Raw genomic sequence first — 13,385 nt, 5'->3', positions numbered from 1 at the left:
TAAGCAGCAATGGGTGGCATAGAAGCCTCTTACCTCTAAGCCCTTTCTAGGCAGTAACATGGACTGTTGCTGTGTCTATACTAGATGTTTTACAAGTTTGACAGGACCTTTTCGAACTATAGATCTGCACTATTTACAAATGTGACTAGGGAAATTGCAATACCTAACATCTTGCTTGTTGCATTGTTTCACCAGACATTACTGCTTACAGACCTTTATCAAGTTGGACTGACCTGCAATGGTGTCGACGATTCATCCAGCCAAATTCTTTTTGGCAGTCTAGGCAGCTGCTTACTTCTGCATCACCGAGCCATCTTTGTTCTGCAGTCAGTTTTTGTTGGAATTCCAGAGCATCTGACTTCTGCCACAGGGCATCTTTGTCCCTTTCAAATGTAAAGACAAATAATAACTTGATATCTGTGAATTATAAAAGTTAAGTTTGCAGCCCCCCCCCCCCCGTCTTAATGTCATTATCCTCTTTCCATCAGTGTAATTTTCCAAGTCTAATTCCCACACCAGAGATGTGCTATTTGTCCTAGAGAGCAAAATATATATTTGTCTATATATTTCCCCCTGTGGTGCAAAGAGTCTCAGGAAATGGGGTGAAAAATGAATTGGGGGGGGGGGGGAGGGGAGAGAGAGAAGAGAGATTTGGCCTGGAGTAGGAACAGGGCAACTATTGAGAGGATGCAAGTCAGACTTAGTTAGAAGAGGAGATAGCAGCTGTTAGTTCTTTACATAGATGCAGCCCCAGTCCCTGGAGCTTGGTGAGTAAGTAAGGTAAAAAGGGGAAGAAAGGCTAAAGTTGTTGCTGGATTGATCTATCTGTCCATTCCATAATAGTCCCATTGTTGTTGTCTTGCCATTTTATACCGCACTTTATTGTCCATTCAACTGTGAAATTTCCTTTTCCCATTTTGTAACACTCTGCACTTTGCCTGGGATCTACAAATTAGTCTCCTGTTTTTAACACTGTATCCTGCTTGTTATTTCAATGATTGTTTTTATTGATGTTGATGGTTTTTACTGGGATAATTGTTTTATTGCTTTGTTACTGTTATTTGTTTGTTTTATCGGGCCAGGCCCCATGTAAGCCGCCCGAGTCCCTTCAGGGAGATGGGGCGGGGTATAAAAATAAAGTTGTTATTATTATTATTATTATTATTATTATTATTATACAAAGTCAATGCAATTCTAGGTTGCATCAACAGGCGTATAGTGTCTAGATCAGCCTGGACAACCTGCAGCTCTCCATGTGTTTTGGGCTTCAGCTTCCAGAATTCTTGACCATTGGACAAGCAGACTATGGCTTCTGGGAGTGTGAATCTCAAACACCTGGAGGGCCACAGGTTGTGCAGGCCTGGTCTAGAAATAGGGAAATAATAGCCCCAGCCTATTCTGCTTTGGTCAAACATAATTTTGAATACTGCATACAGTTCTGGGTGCCACGATTCAAAAAGGATATTGACAACCTGAAATATGTTCAGAGGAGTGCAACTAAAATGGCAAAAGGCCTGAAAACCAAGCTCTATGAAGAGCAGCATGGGGAGCTGGATATGTTTAGCTTGGAGAAGAGAGGGTTAAGACATGCCATGATAACCATGTTTAAATATTTAAAAGGATGCCATATGGAATAATACACTGCCTCAAAATGTGGTGGAATGTCTGCCTCTGGAGGTTTTTAAACAGTGGCTGGATGGCCATCTGTCACAAGTGCTTTTATTGTGTTTTCCTCCCTGGGACAGAGGTGGATTGGATGGCCCTTGTAGTCTCTTCCAACTCTATGATTCTTCCAGTGGTACTTTTTCAAAACCCAGATCAATAATTCTTTTCACAGCTACTTTGCTCTAAAAATATACATATGAACCTGATAAAACATCTTGTTCATAAATCCATCTATATCTTGTCTAGTCTAGATTTTTAGGTTCCATTGAAATGGGTAGGACATAGACTAACATCACATTGTAGTAGGATGGGCCATCATCATAGGCCATCATAGGTGGCCGAGTTTGATTGTCTTCCAAACGGGATGGGTAATTATGGAAGGGGTGCATTTTTCACCATATGCCTTTTTTGAAGGCTCCTCAGCATTTGCAAAACAACCAGAATATATGCAACATCCCCTCCAGTTCTGGTATTTGGTCAAAGTACAGATTTTCCCACAGCATGTAGCAGATGAAGTGGGGTAGGGCAGTGGGAGGCAAGGAGGCGAAGTTTTTGCTGTGGGTTCAGTGATTTTCTTCTCTTTCTAGCCAATTTTGATTTTGAAGGAAATATCAGGGCTACAAAATGGTCATGAAGTCTCATGTAGCCCCTTGAGCCACACTTTCCCTATCTCTACATTATAGGGATTGATGGACACATGCATGCAGAAAAGTTACATTTGGGGATTGCATCTCCCATAATCTCACACCTATCATGATCATGCTAGTTCTCAATAAACCAATCACAGTGCTTCTATCCCAATTTAGCATGCAATAAATAATGCTGTACCCAATTAAATAAGCAAGGAAGCCTTCAGGTTTGACAAAATCACTATGAAAATCAAGGTGAACAATTGAAATGTAGATCCAAACATATAGCCCGGAAAACTCACAGCAATCCAGTGATTCTGTCCATGAAAGCTCTCGATAACACATAGATCCAAACAGTTCATAATTGTCACATGCAATTTTTTTAATTCACATATGTACTGGGAAACATTTGCTAGACACTAGTCATAGGCCCAAAATCTGTCTCATTTGTTTAATTCGTGTTTTTGTTTCATGCCGTTCATTCAGAATGCACGAAATGGTACATGCCCCTCCAGAACGGAAATATCAGTGAAATGGGAGAAAATAGAAACGGTAGCCATTTGGTCGGCTGATTTTCGGCGCGCCAAGCGCCTCTCAGCACTCCCAGGTCATGGCAGGCCCTTGCAGTACCTACAGCTGGGCGCTGGGATGTAGGCCCTAGCTGACAGGACCTAGTTCACGCCCTAGCAGTGCCTATAGCCAAGTGCCAAGCGCTCGATACTCGTAGGCCCGGCTGGTTGGGCCTGGCTGGCTGGGCCTACAGCTGAGTGCCGAGCGTTCGCTGCTCTTAGGCCCGGCTGGCAGGTCCTGCCAGGGCCTACAGCTGAGCGCCAGATGCTGGGTGTGCTCGGATGTAGGCCCTGGCTCTTTGCTGCCAATGGGCTGAAAATCTTCAGTTTTTTCGGACCTTGGACAGAAAAGCTCATTTGGATAGGCACCCGTTTCCAGAAGAAGTGGACAGAAACGAGGCTATACAAATGGGACAAACAGAAACGGATTGCGATTCCATACAAATGGACGAGACTACTAGACACACAATTCAAGCATGTTTTGATTCTAAGCTAAAGGAAGAAGGCCCGTCTTGCTTGTGCTGACATGCAGATCTTTCCAAGTGAAAAGTTAGGTACAAAAAGAACTAAGGGAAGAACAGTTCAGACTACCAACTATGAGGCTCTTCCAGCAAGTTCAGCCAATGAGCAAAAACACTTATGTGTACAGAAGGAAGAATTATTTATAAATGCATGCACAGATACATTTAGGCATTTTGTGCTAGGTCAACATCATTACAGAAAATAATTCCTTGCAATTTAAAATGTCAAATGTGGCCCACAAACCACAAGTCCTAATAAGTACACTTCAAGCTATCAGATATGTGGCAAAGTTGTTTAGTTAACAAGCGTGCTGCGACACCACTGCAAAGAAATAGGTGACAATGCAGAGAATCCTTTGTGGTTTCAGAACATGTTAAAACAAAGAGGCCCTGGGTTTGCAGATTTTTTTAAAAAAACAACCCAAAATGCTTCAGTAAGAGAGAGAAAGGAAGTTTACAAGTATGGCAGTGTCCTGATATCTGCTCTATGCTGAGGTTGTAATCCAATCCAATTGGTTTGTATAAAGATGTAGAATAGGCCCATTTTGGCTACACACCACTGTTAAAATAGGGGTCAGGTCTAACTCTATCAGCATGATGGCAGTAAATCCTACTGAAAGTAACTTTCGTGTTTATGCAAAACTTTAAATAGCCTTCCCTAGTGTCTTAGCAAAACCAGCACAGGTTGCCTCCACGGACATCTCACTCCCACTGTAAGATCACTGCTGTCTCCTGCCTTGCCTGAGCTTACTGTAGTCCCGTATGCAAGTGAGTGCATTGGATGTGAGATTAGACCACTGTGAGTTGAAGGAGGCAAACACCATCCCTGAATGACATCTCATCTTGAGAGATACTGAAGCAGAGACAGGGAACCTGCAGTGGCACCCGGGCTCTTCCTGCCCTACCAAATAATTTTGATCCCAAAAAGAAGTATTAAAGTTCCTAAAAACCTTTATGAGTGTTCATTTTTCTTTATAGCAAAGTCCAGAAATTTCCTTACAAGTGTAACATATGTGTATGCAAACACATGCTTTTGGTTTTTTGTTGTGTGTGTTTCCCCCCTCAAAATTAGAGCTGAACTTCCAGTTGCTTCTGTTTTTTTTTTAATATACATTTTTCTCTTGGTCCACAGGGAAAAATGACCAAATTTGTCCCCCACAACAAAAGAAGTATGCCACCCTTGCATTAAGTGAAACATCTCCGTGAATTCCACAGAATTAATCACTTGAAGGGCAAATATAAACAGATGTATTAGAGCAGGAATGGGCAAAATTGGGCCCTCCAGGTGTTTTGGACTTCAACTCCCAGCATTCCTAACAGCCAGTAAAGGTCCCAAGTTTGCCCATGCCTGTATTAGAGAGTAAGCTGAGAGCTTAAGCTTGTCCTGAAAGACAGATTTAAGTTTTTCAATAGGAAATTCTAGAGATAAAAAGACCCGAGTTTCAATTTTATGACAGAACATATATGAAACCAACCTAAGAAGCTCAATCAACCGTTCTTCTAGGAACTGCTTTGTTCTTGTGAGGTCATCTAATTCAGCTAGTAACTTCTTCTCATTGCTGTCACGGTCTGATTTCATCTTGTTGAGGTTATCACTAGAGTACTGAATTTGCTCATTTGCTCTGCAGACATCCTGCTGGGCCCTGTTAAAAGACATATTAGAAGTCCCTTATCTTTTCAGACATCAAGTTCATCTCAGTTGGTACTATTTATATTTCCTGCACAGCACAGCTGTACTACAAAACCATTCTAGCTCTCAATTTTCAAGGCAGATGGAATTGTATTTTTCGTTAAACAATGGGGTCAAACCATCACTTAATTGATAACTTTTTTTTAAAAAGTCATACAGATAATGTTTTGAGGTTTCTTGTCCAAGGCTTTTCACAGCCGGACTCACTAGGGTGTTGTGTGGTTTCTGGGCTGTATGGCCGTGTGCTATCAGCATTTTCTCCTGACGCTTTGCCTGCATCTGTGACTGATATATTCAGAGGATCTTCTGAAGATGCCAGTGACAGAAGCAGGTGAAACATCAAGAGAAAACTGTGCTAGAACATGGCCACAAAGCCAGGAAACCACACAACACCCACTGTTTTTAGATTGCTGATAAAAAACACTATCGAGATTGGACTACAAAATAGAACATAGGAAACTGTGAGTGGTTACATGTGCTATTCTCTTTTCTGGCTCCTAAAAGAAGGCTAAATTTAATTTCTTCTCTCATTTTTAAACATTAATTTGAAGTTCATGTTCATTTCTTGGTTTGCTGCAATCTACAGCCAACAAGGAGAGCCAGCATGATGTAGTGGTTTAAAAGCACTGTAGTATTACTCTGGAGCTGAGATTCGAATCCCTGCTCAGCCAAGGAAATTCAGGTTTTTCTCAGCCTTAGAGGAAGGCAATGGCAAATCCCTTTTGAAGAAATCTTGCCAAGAAAACTATATGATAGGGTAATTATAAGTCAAAAATGACTTGAAGGCACACCACAATCAATAACTCATTATTCACTTCTAAAGTGTAATTGCAGAATAGAAATGTAAATAAAGACATACTGGATCAACGTAGTGATTAAAGGTATGTTAGGCCTCCTTACAGGTTTAAAAGACAAATATGAATATGGAAAAGCCAGTGTAAGCAAAAGTCTAACCTTTTCAGATCTTCTTGAAGTTGATCTAACTCTTCATCCTTTTTTTGCAGCGCTGCTTTGCACTCAGTTATCGAATCCATGGCAAGATCCAGTTTTGTGCACAGGTCTCTTTTCGCAGCCTAACAAAACAGTTTTAAAAGAGAGAGAGAATATAATAAAAGAGCTGCATAAAAGTCTTTTAACCTTTTATTCACAATCTTGAATACATTTGGCTACTGGGACAATTTAGGGCTTGGGGGCTTTTTCCGGATGATATTAAAGAAGATTCAAAGTGGGGCCTTGTTATCACTGCAGTGTTACAATAAAATATATTTGTAGCTGTAGATATTTCTGAAACATTTTTCCATATCTCCCAAAAATACCTCCAAACCATTTCTCCATTGTCTATTTCCTGACCACAGTTCTTATTTTTTTTATATTGCTTTTACAATTTAAAAGGAGCCTCTGGTGGCTCAGTGCGTTAAAGCGCTGAGCTGCTGAACTTGCAGACCAAAAGGTCCCAGGTTCAAACCCGGGGAGCGGAGTGAGCGCCCCGGGTTTGATATTTAGAATAATCTGTATCTTTAGTTCCAAGTGTGGACTTAAACCAGTACATACCAATGGGGAAAGTTTAAGTCCCCCCATCCTCCCATGAATCAAAGTCCTGAAGGAAGAAAACCAAGAAAAATGCCTTCTTATAAACATTACAAGAGGCTTTTCTGTCCGGTGGGGGAAGCTTAAATCTGCACTATCATCTGATGGTCGCAATTCAAATTGGCCACCCCAAAACTGAGAGTTTAAAAAACCCACGCTCACACCTATATGATACATGTACATAGTCTACATGCCAAACTGTATGTTGCACAGACATAGAATGTATCTTAGGCCACACAAAAAGAGCTAGCAGATATTCAACCCATTTGTTAGATCGACCAGAACGCAAATATATGTTGACTCCAATACTTCAGAGAGTGGTTTGTCCCAACCATATATACAACCTACCTGCATGTCTTTGAGTGCTTCTTCTGCAATGGATACTTGCTGGCTCCTCTTTTCAAGTTCCCGTTGTAAGTGTTCACATTCTTCGTTGACAGCCTGACAGGAGATATCAAACACACATGGATAGTGTTTAAAAAGAAACATTATCCATTTTAGGCACTATCAACAAAGCACACTATTAAGACTGAGGAAAGAGAGGCTGCCGATATGCTACCGAGCCCGATTCAAAGTGCTGGTTTTGACCTACAAAGCCCTAAATGGTTCTGGCCCATTGTACCTGTCCGAACGTATCTCCCCCTATGAGCCTTCTAGAACTCTTAGATCATCGGGGAGGCCCTGCTCTCGGTCCCACCAGCCTCGCAGGTAAGGCTGGTGGGAACGAGGGACAGGGCCTTCTCGGTGGTGGCTCCTTGGCTGTGGAACACCCTCCCCAGCAACATAAGGCAGATACCAACTCTCCTAGACTTCAGGAAAGCTTCAAAGACATGGTTGTGCACACAAGCTTTTAATGAATGAGAACATGGACTTTACATTACCTGTACGAAGACTTATTGAGGATTCTGGATGAATGGATTCTAATCTTGGACATGCTTAAAATTTTATATAATGTGATTTTATTTTGTAATGGTATCTGTTTTATATGAATTGTTGTTTTGTAGATTGTTTTATATGAATTGTTTTTTTTTACATTGTTTTTAGGCATTGAATTTTTGCCTATTTATTGTAAGCCGCTTTGAGTCCCCTCGGGGGGTAAAAGTAATGTAAATAAATAAATAAATAAATAAATAAATAAATAAAAAAGTGACCTTTTCAAGCTATGATGGCAAATGTGCAATTTGGAAGTTGCCCATCCCTGGTGTACAGAATCCCGGTCTTATTTCATCATGGAAAGATCTGTTGCTCACATTACCTTAAATTTGGTTTGATAGTTTATAATTTCTGTACTCAGCTGAAACTTGACTGCAGATAGCTCCTCTTTGCTGAACTCTTGCAGACTCTGGGCCTGTCTCTCTGCTGTCTCTAGCTGAGTCCGCAGGTCAGGTACAGTGGCGGCGTAAATCTCAGAATCCTCAAGTTTCTCTTGCAGACCTTCTTTTTCTTGACTGAGCCTTGAGAGAGCATTGTGAAGCTCCTCTTGATCTTTAGCTGCTCTTTCTTTGGTAGCACTCAGTTCTTCCATGAGCTGGGACAGCTTTTCTTCTGCGTCTGCCTTTTCAGATGTCAGAGTGCAAATCTGAATACCCAGTTCAGCCATTTCAGTGTTGGTCCGATGGAGAAGATCCTTGATTTCCATATTTTCCATGTTAACCATCTCCAAACACTGCTTGACCCTGGACAATTCATCTGTGAGGCACAGCACACTCTTTTCCATTTCGGCCTTCTGATGGACTTTCTGGTCTCTTTCCTTTTTCAGCCCTTCCTCCTGCTCCTGACACTGAAGCAGTTCCTGCACATGGTTCCTGTTGAGGGCTTCATTTTGCTCCTTCAGCTGCAGGGCCAGGGACTTATGCTCATTTAGGACTGTCTCATGGATATCCAGTTTGCCTTGCAGTTTCTCCTTCTCTGCAACCGTTTGCTGAAATTTAGCCTGAAGGTCCATCATTTTCTCCTGAAGCCTACCTACCTCTGCCTGGTTGATATGCAGCTGTTCTTCAGAAAGAGCCAATCTGGAAGCCAGATCTTTTTCTTTTCTCCCCTGACAGGCTGTATGTTCCAACTGGGCTTTCTCTAAAGATGTCTTTTCAGAACTAATGGATTCAATCACCTTCGTTTGATGGAGACACATATTTTCAATATCTGCTTTTTCTGCTTCTAGAATTTTCACTTTTTTCCTGCACCTCTCAATTTCTCCTTGAAACTTCTTGCACTGACTCTCCAGGCACTGCAATGCCTCATCTTTCTCTTTAAGCAGTGTCTTCAAAGATTCTTCATTCTTCCTCAAAGAAGACAAATTATTTTCCATTTGCAAGCAATGCTCTTTGGTGCTCTGGAGCTTGGCTTCAAGTACACTTAAAGACTCCTTCATAGTGTCTTCGTTCTGTTTCAATTCTTGATAGTCCTTCTGCAAAGTTTTCACCTTCTCTTCCAGAACTTGGCTTTGCCTTGTGGCATTCTGCAGGTTTTCATCCAGAAGCTTGTTTTCTTCTCGAAGCTTTTTCTCCTTTTCATCCACAGACACTACAGCATCATCTATTTGATTTAGGAGTTGTTTCTCAGAGGCTCTCAATTTGGCAACCTCAGCTTCTAAACAGGATTTAGATGCTTCCAGCGCTCTCCACTTATCTTCTAATTTCTGATTGGTTTGTTGCAGCTTTGCATTCTGGGACTTGAGCTTCTCATATCTTTCAGAGGCATTTCTCAATGAAGAGCTCTGTTCGATTGCCTGTTGCTCCATTTTTTCTAATATTTTTCTGAGATAATCTCTTTCAGAAACAAGTTCTGATTTTTGTTCCTCTAAGCTATTAACTCTCTGACTTAGTTCTGATAGTTTAATTTCCAGCAACACAAGCTGATCCATTGTGTTTTTTACTTCTTGTTCCATTCTTGTTTTTTTAAGGCTGAAGGACCTCTCGAGTTCCACCTTCTCTTCCCTTTCCTCCTCAAGTTTCCCCCCCAATGATTTTACACATTCCAATGAATCTTTCAACTGGATTTGAAGATCAGCTGCCTCCTTGCCTTTTGCTGCTAGCTGTTTCTCAAGAACAGCTCTTTCGGTTGCCATGGTTTCCAGTTTAAGACTCAGTTTTTCAGATTCTTCTTTACAGCTGATGGTGAGGTTTTCCAACTTCAGTTCAAGCTCCTTCCGAGCATCATCTTTCAGATGCAGCTCCTCTTCTGTAACTTTAAGCTGAGAAAGATGTTTGTCATTTAGCTTACAGGCATCAACCTTCTCCTGTTCTACTGTACGGACCTTCTTCTGCAACTCCTCAAACTTCAGTGCAGATTCATACTGCTTGGCTTGTTGTCCCTTTTCATTCAGGAGGGTCTTGGCTATGAGCTCCTCATTCTTCTGCTCTGCTGACTTCAGACTGGCCTTAAGTTCACTGATGCAGACGTCCTTCATGGTCATTGAGGATCTGCTGCTTTCCAGTTCTTGATTCAGGAGAAGTAGCTTCGAGTCAGAGTCCCTTTTGCTGGCCTCCAGTTCCTCAAGCCTTGCAGAGTATTCGCTTTGTTTCTCAGCAGCATTCAGTTCTAACACCTGCAAACATTTCTGCAGGTCCTGTACAGTACCCTGAGTGCAGTAGGAGATTTCGCGTTGTTTCTCCAGTTCCTCAAGCATTTTTGTGAGCCTGACATTCTCCTCTCTGATCCGGCCACTGTTCTCCCTTTCGGCCTGAGCTTGCTGTTGCTCGAAGCTGACAGCTGCCTGAAGTGTCTGGTTCTCCTTTTCCAGATGATGGATCCGATCCTGCAGTTCCTTTTGCCGCAGCTCTGCCTGGTCAAGCTCTGTGTGCAACTCATCTAGGCCCTCAAGGGGTTCATTATTTAAAAAATTGTTCCCATTGGGACTAGAAGGAATCTCTTGTGCCTAAAAAGAACAGGAAAAAATGAAAAGAAAATTAGTAAAATTTCTGTCTCCTTTTTTGCATCCATCTCAGATTATTATACAGGAGAAACTTCTATTATATATAAGCCATTAGTAAACTCTTACAACACCTGGATAAACCAAACAAACAAGATACTTGTTTATTTAAGATTATAGTGCTAAGAAAGCAAATAGGAAACACACAGAGAGTTCTGGTAATCAAAAGGCTCAAGTGACAAAGCAGAAAAAGAACAGACTGTGAGTTTTATTGTAATTCTATCCTTTTAATAGTATAATTGTAAGGTCCATCAATGCAGACTTTGAAGAGTACCCAGGCTTTTGCTTATGAGGAAACACACTGCTTTGTTAACACAATTACCTGCAGATAGTTGCTCACTAAGCTGCTCATACTCGAACTGCGGCTTGGTGGTTTCCACAAGTAAGCTGAGGAGCCAAGAGAAGATAATGTTCTCCTAAAAATAAAAAAAAGAATTCATAATAACTATCTCATTGCAAAATGAATCCATGTCTGCTTCGATTGTAAAGCATGTGTGAACTCTAAAGCATATACGTTGACTATTAATAAAATAGAAAACTGGACTCACTAAAATAATGTGCTATAGCTTCATTTTTATGTTAAAAATGATGCTTTTTGGTAATATGTGTGGACTAAAATACAGATATGTGATGACTGAAAAAAAGACAGTTTCCATGGGCAACTTCGAAACTGTTTATGTTTCAGTCATCGCATATTATTCTTTGCAGTCTCTGTGCATCACACAAATGGGAACAAACCTGCTTCTGTGAATTTATGGATACTAACTTAAAGAACTACAGCTACAAATAAGCAACTTGGTATATAGTAATGAGTCAGGTGACATATATAGAAAATAACATCACAGTGAAGAATGATATATTTCCACTTTAATCCATGATTAAATATTGGAGTACAGTAGAGTCTCACTTATCCAAGCTAAACGGGCCAGCAGAAGCTTGGATTAGCGAATATCTTGGATAATAAGGAGGGATTAAGGAAAAGCCTATTAAACATCAAATTAGGTTATGATTTTACAAATTAAGCACCAAAACATCATGTTGTACAACAAATTTGACAGAAAAAGTAGTTCAATACGCAGTAATGTTATGTTGTAATTACTGCATTTACAAATTTAGCACCAAAATATCACGATATATTGAAAACATTGACTACAAAAATGGCTTGGATTATCCAGAGGCTTGGATAAGCGAGGCTTGGATAAGTGAGACTCTACTGTATTTACAATATATACTAGCTGTGCCCGGTCACGCATTGCTGTGGCGTTGTCTGGTGATGTCTGTATTTTATAGGCAGTGTGGAAGAGGTCTACGTGAGGCTTAACTTTGCCTCTCCCCTGGGCTGAGTGGGTTGCTAGGAGACCAAGTGGGCAGAGCTTAGCCTTCTAACTAGCAGCAATTGGATAAAAACAATTATTCCTCTCCCTCTAATTAGGACTTTATTTTTCTTTTCTTTTTGTTGTATCAATCTAGAGGCGTGGATGAGTGGTTGTGCTGTCAATTTTCGCGGTTGTGGGGTGTTTAGTTTTGTTGTTTTGTCGGTCGTCAGGATTCCATCACTCTTTATATATATATATATATATATATATATATATATCACATATATATACACACACACATATACATACATACATATACATGCATACACACATTATATTTACTTTCAGGGTACTGTTCCATTATCCAAGCGGACGCCAAATGGGGGTGCTAGAGAGAGGAAAGTCCATTTTACAGGGGAAGTTGAAGAAAAAAAACATTTATCCCGTTTTTGCTGGTTATTCCCCTTCTTCACTTCCCATTTCAGAAACAAGGGTTGTTTCCATGACGGTGACATCGGTAGGGGGAATAACAGGAAAACAGGGGGCAATAGTTTTACTCCCTCAACTCCCCCCCCACCCATAAAAAGGACTATCCTTCTTTATCTAGTGCCCCTGTCATGCCACGAGAAGGCAGAACATTACCTGCTGCCCTGCCTCTTTAAGATTCTAAAGCCAAGCTTAGCCTTGGCTACTGCCAGCCTGAAATGGCAGTTATTTTTGTCAGTTGGGTTTTGTCAGTTGGTGAAGCACTGGAAGGAAGTGTAGGAAGCAAAAGGATCACAGAAATTCATGTCACGTTGGAACTGTATTCAAATTAGATTAAAAGCCATAGACTACAGCAATAGAGAAAGCCATGTCAACATTGCATTGAAGTCATCTCAAAGATACAAAGAATCCAGTCATAACAAGACTTTATACTCTGTGGCAATATCTATCCAGAACTGCATAGACTTAAAGATTTCTTTCCTCACAAGAGACTTCATAGTGGCAACAAGAGGAAAAGAGATCAATTTTGTCTCCAATCTGTCCTTCGTCCTATGGTTCCAGTTCATTTAGTTAAGCATGGAGGCAAAACAGCCCCCTTTTGGCCTCCACCTAGATAATGGAACATTTTTAACTGTCATGACTACATCCTAAGAAATTCTTGAATTTGCAGTTTGCCAAATACTTAAGACTTCTTTGCAAATGTGTTCTAATGCATTTTCCTATGCTATAGTTTTCAATGTTCTGTGAGAAGAGAGACTGAAGATTAGATCAGGGTACACACTGGAAATTATAATTTAAGGAAGTCTGCTAGTGTTTTCTTGCACAGAATTCTAAATATTCATTAAACAACAGATTTTTTTTTTCTGTGTCAGGAGCAACCGGAGTTGCTTCTGGAGTGAGAGAATTGGCCGTCTGCAAGGACGTTGCCCAGGGGATGTTTTGATCCGGATGTTTTGATGTTTTACCATCCTTGTGGGAGGCTTCTGCTGTT

The 13,385-nt window shown here is 40.8% G+C and overlaps 1 protein-coding gene across 4 annotated transcripts in view; it reads right to left on the bottom strand.

Moving 5' to 3' along the window:
• The window catches only part of fyco1 (FYVE and coiled-coil domain autophagy adaptor 1), an 88,913-nt gene that overhangs the window by 43,310 nt on the left and 32,218 nt on the right, over window positions 1-13,385 (bottom strand). For all 4 annotated transcript variants that reach the window (XM_008118291.3, XM_062957872.1, XM_062957873.1 and 1 more), the window contains 6 exons: window positions 10,915-11,008; window positions 7,917-10,538; window positions 7,010-7,102; window positions 6,029-6,147; window positions 4,860-5,027; window positions 234-383 (listed from right to left, as the gene is read on the bottom strand). In XM_008118291.3, the coding sequence (XP_008116498.2) occupies window positions 234-383; window positions 4,860-5,027; window positions 6,029-6,147; window positions 7,010-7,102; window positions 7,917-10,538; window positions 10,915-11,008 (3,246 nt within the window). The remainder of the gene's footprint in view (window positions 1-233; window positions 384-4,859; window positions 5,028-6,028; window positions 6,148-7,009; window positions 7,103-7,916; window positions 10,539-10,914; window positions 11,009-13,385) is intronic.

This window comes from Anolis carolinensis, chromosome 6 (assembly GCF_035594765.1).
Source record: "Anolis carolinensis isolate JA03-04 chromosome 6, rAnoCar3.1.pri, whole genome shotgun sequence".
Taxonomy (NCBI): domain Eukaryota; kingdom Metazoa; phylum Chordata; class Lepidosauria; order Squamata; family Dactyloidae; genus Anolis; species Anolis carolinensis.
The sequence above is the reverse complement of the archived record's forward strand: the minus strand, read 5'-3'. Positions and strand labels throughout refer to the sequence as shown.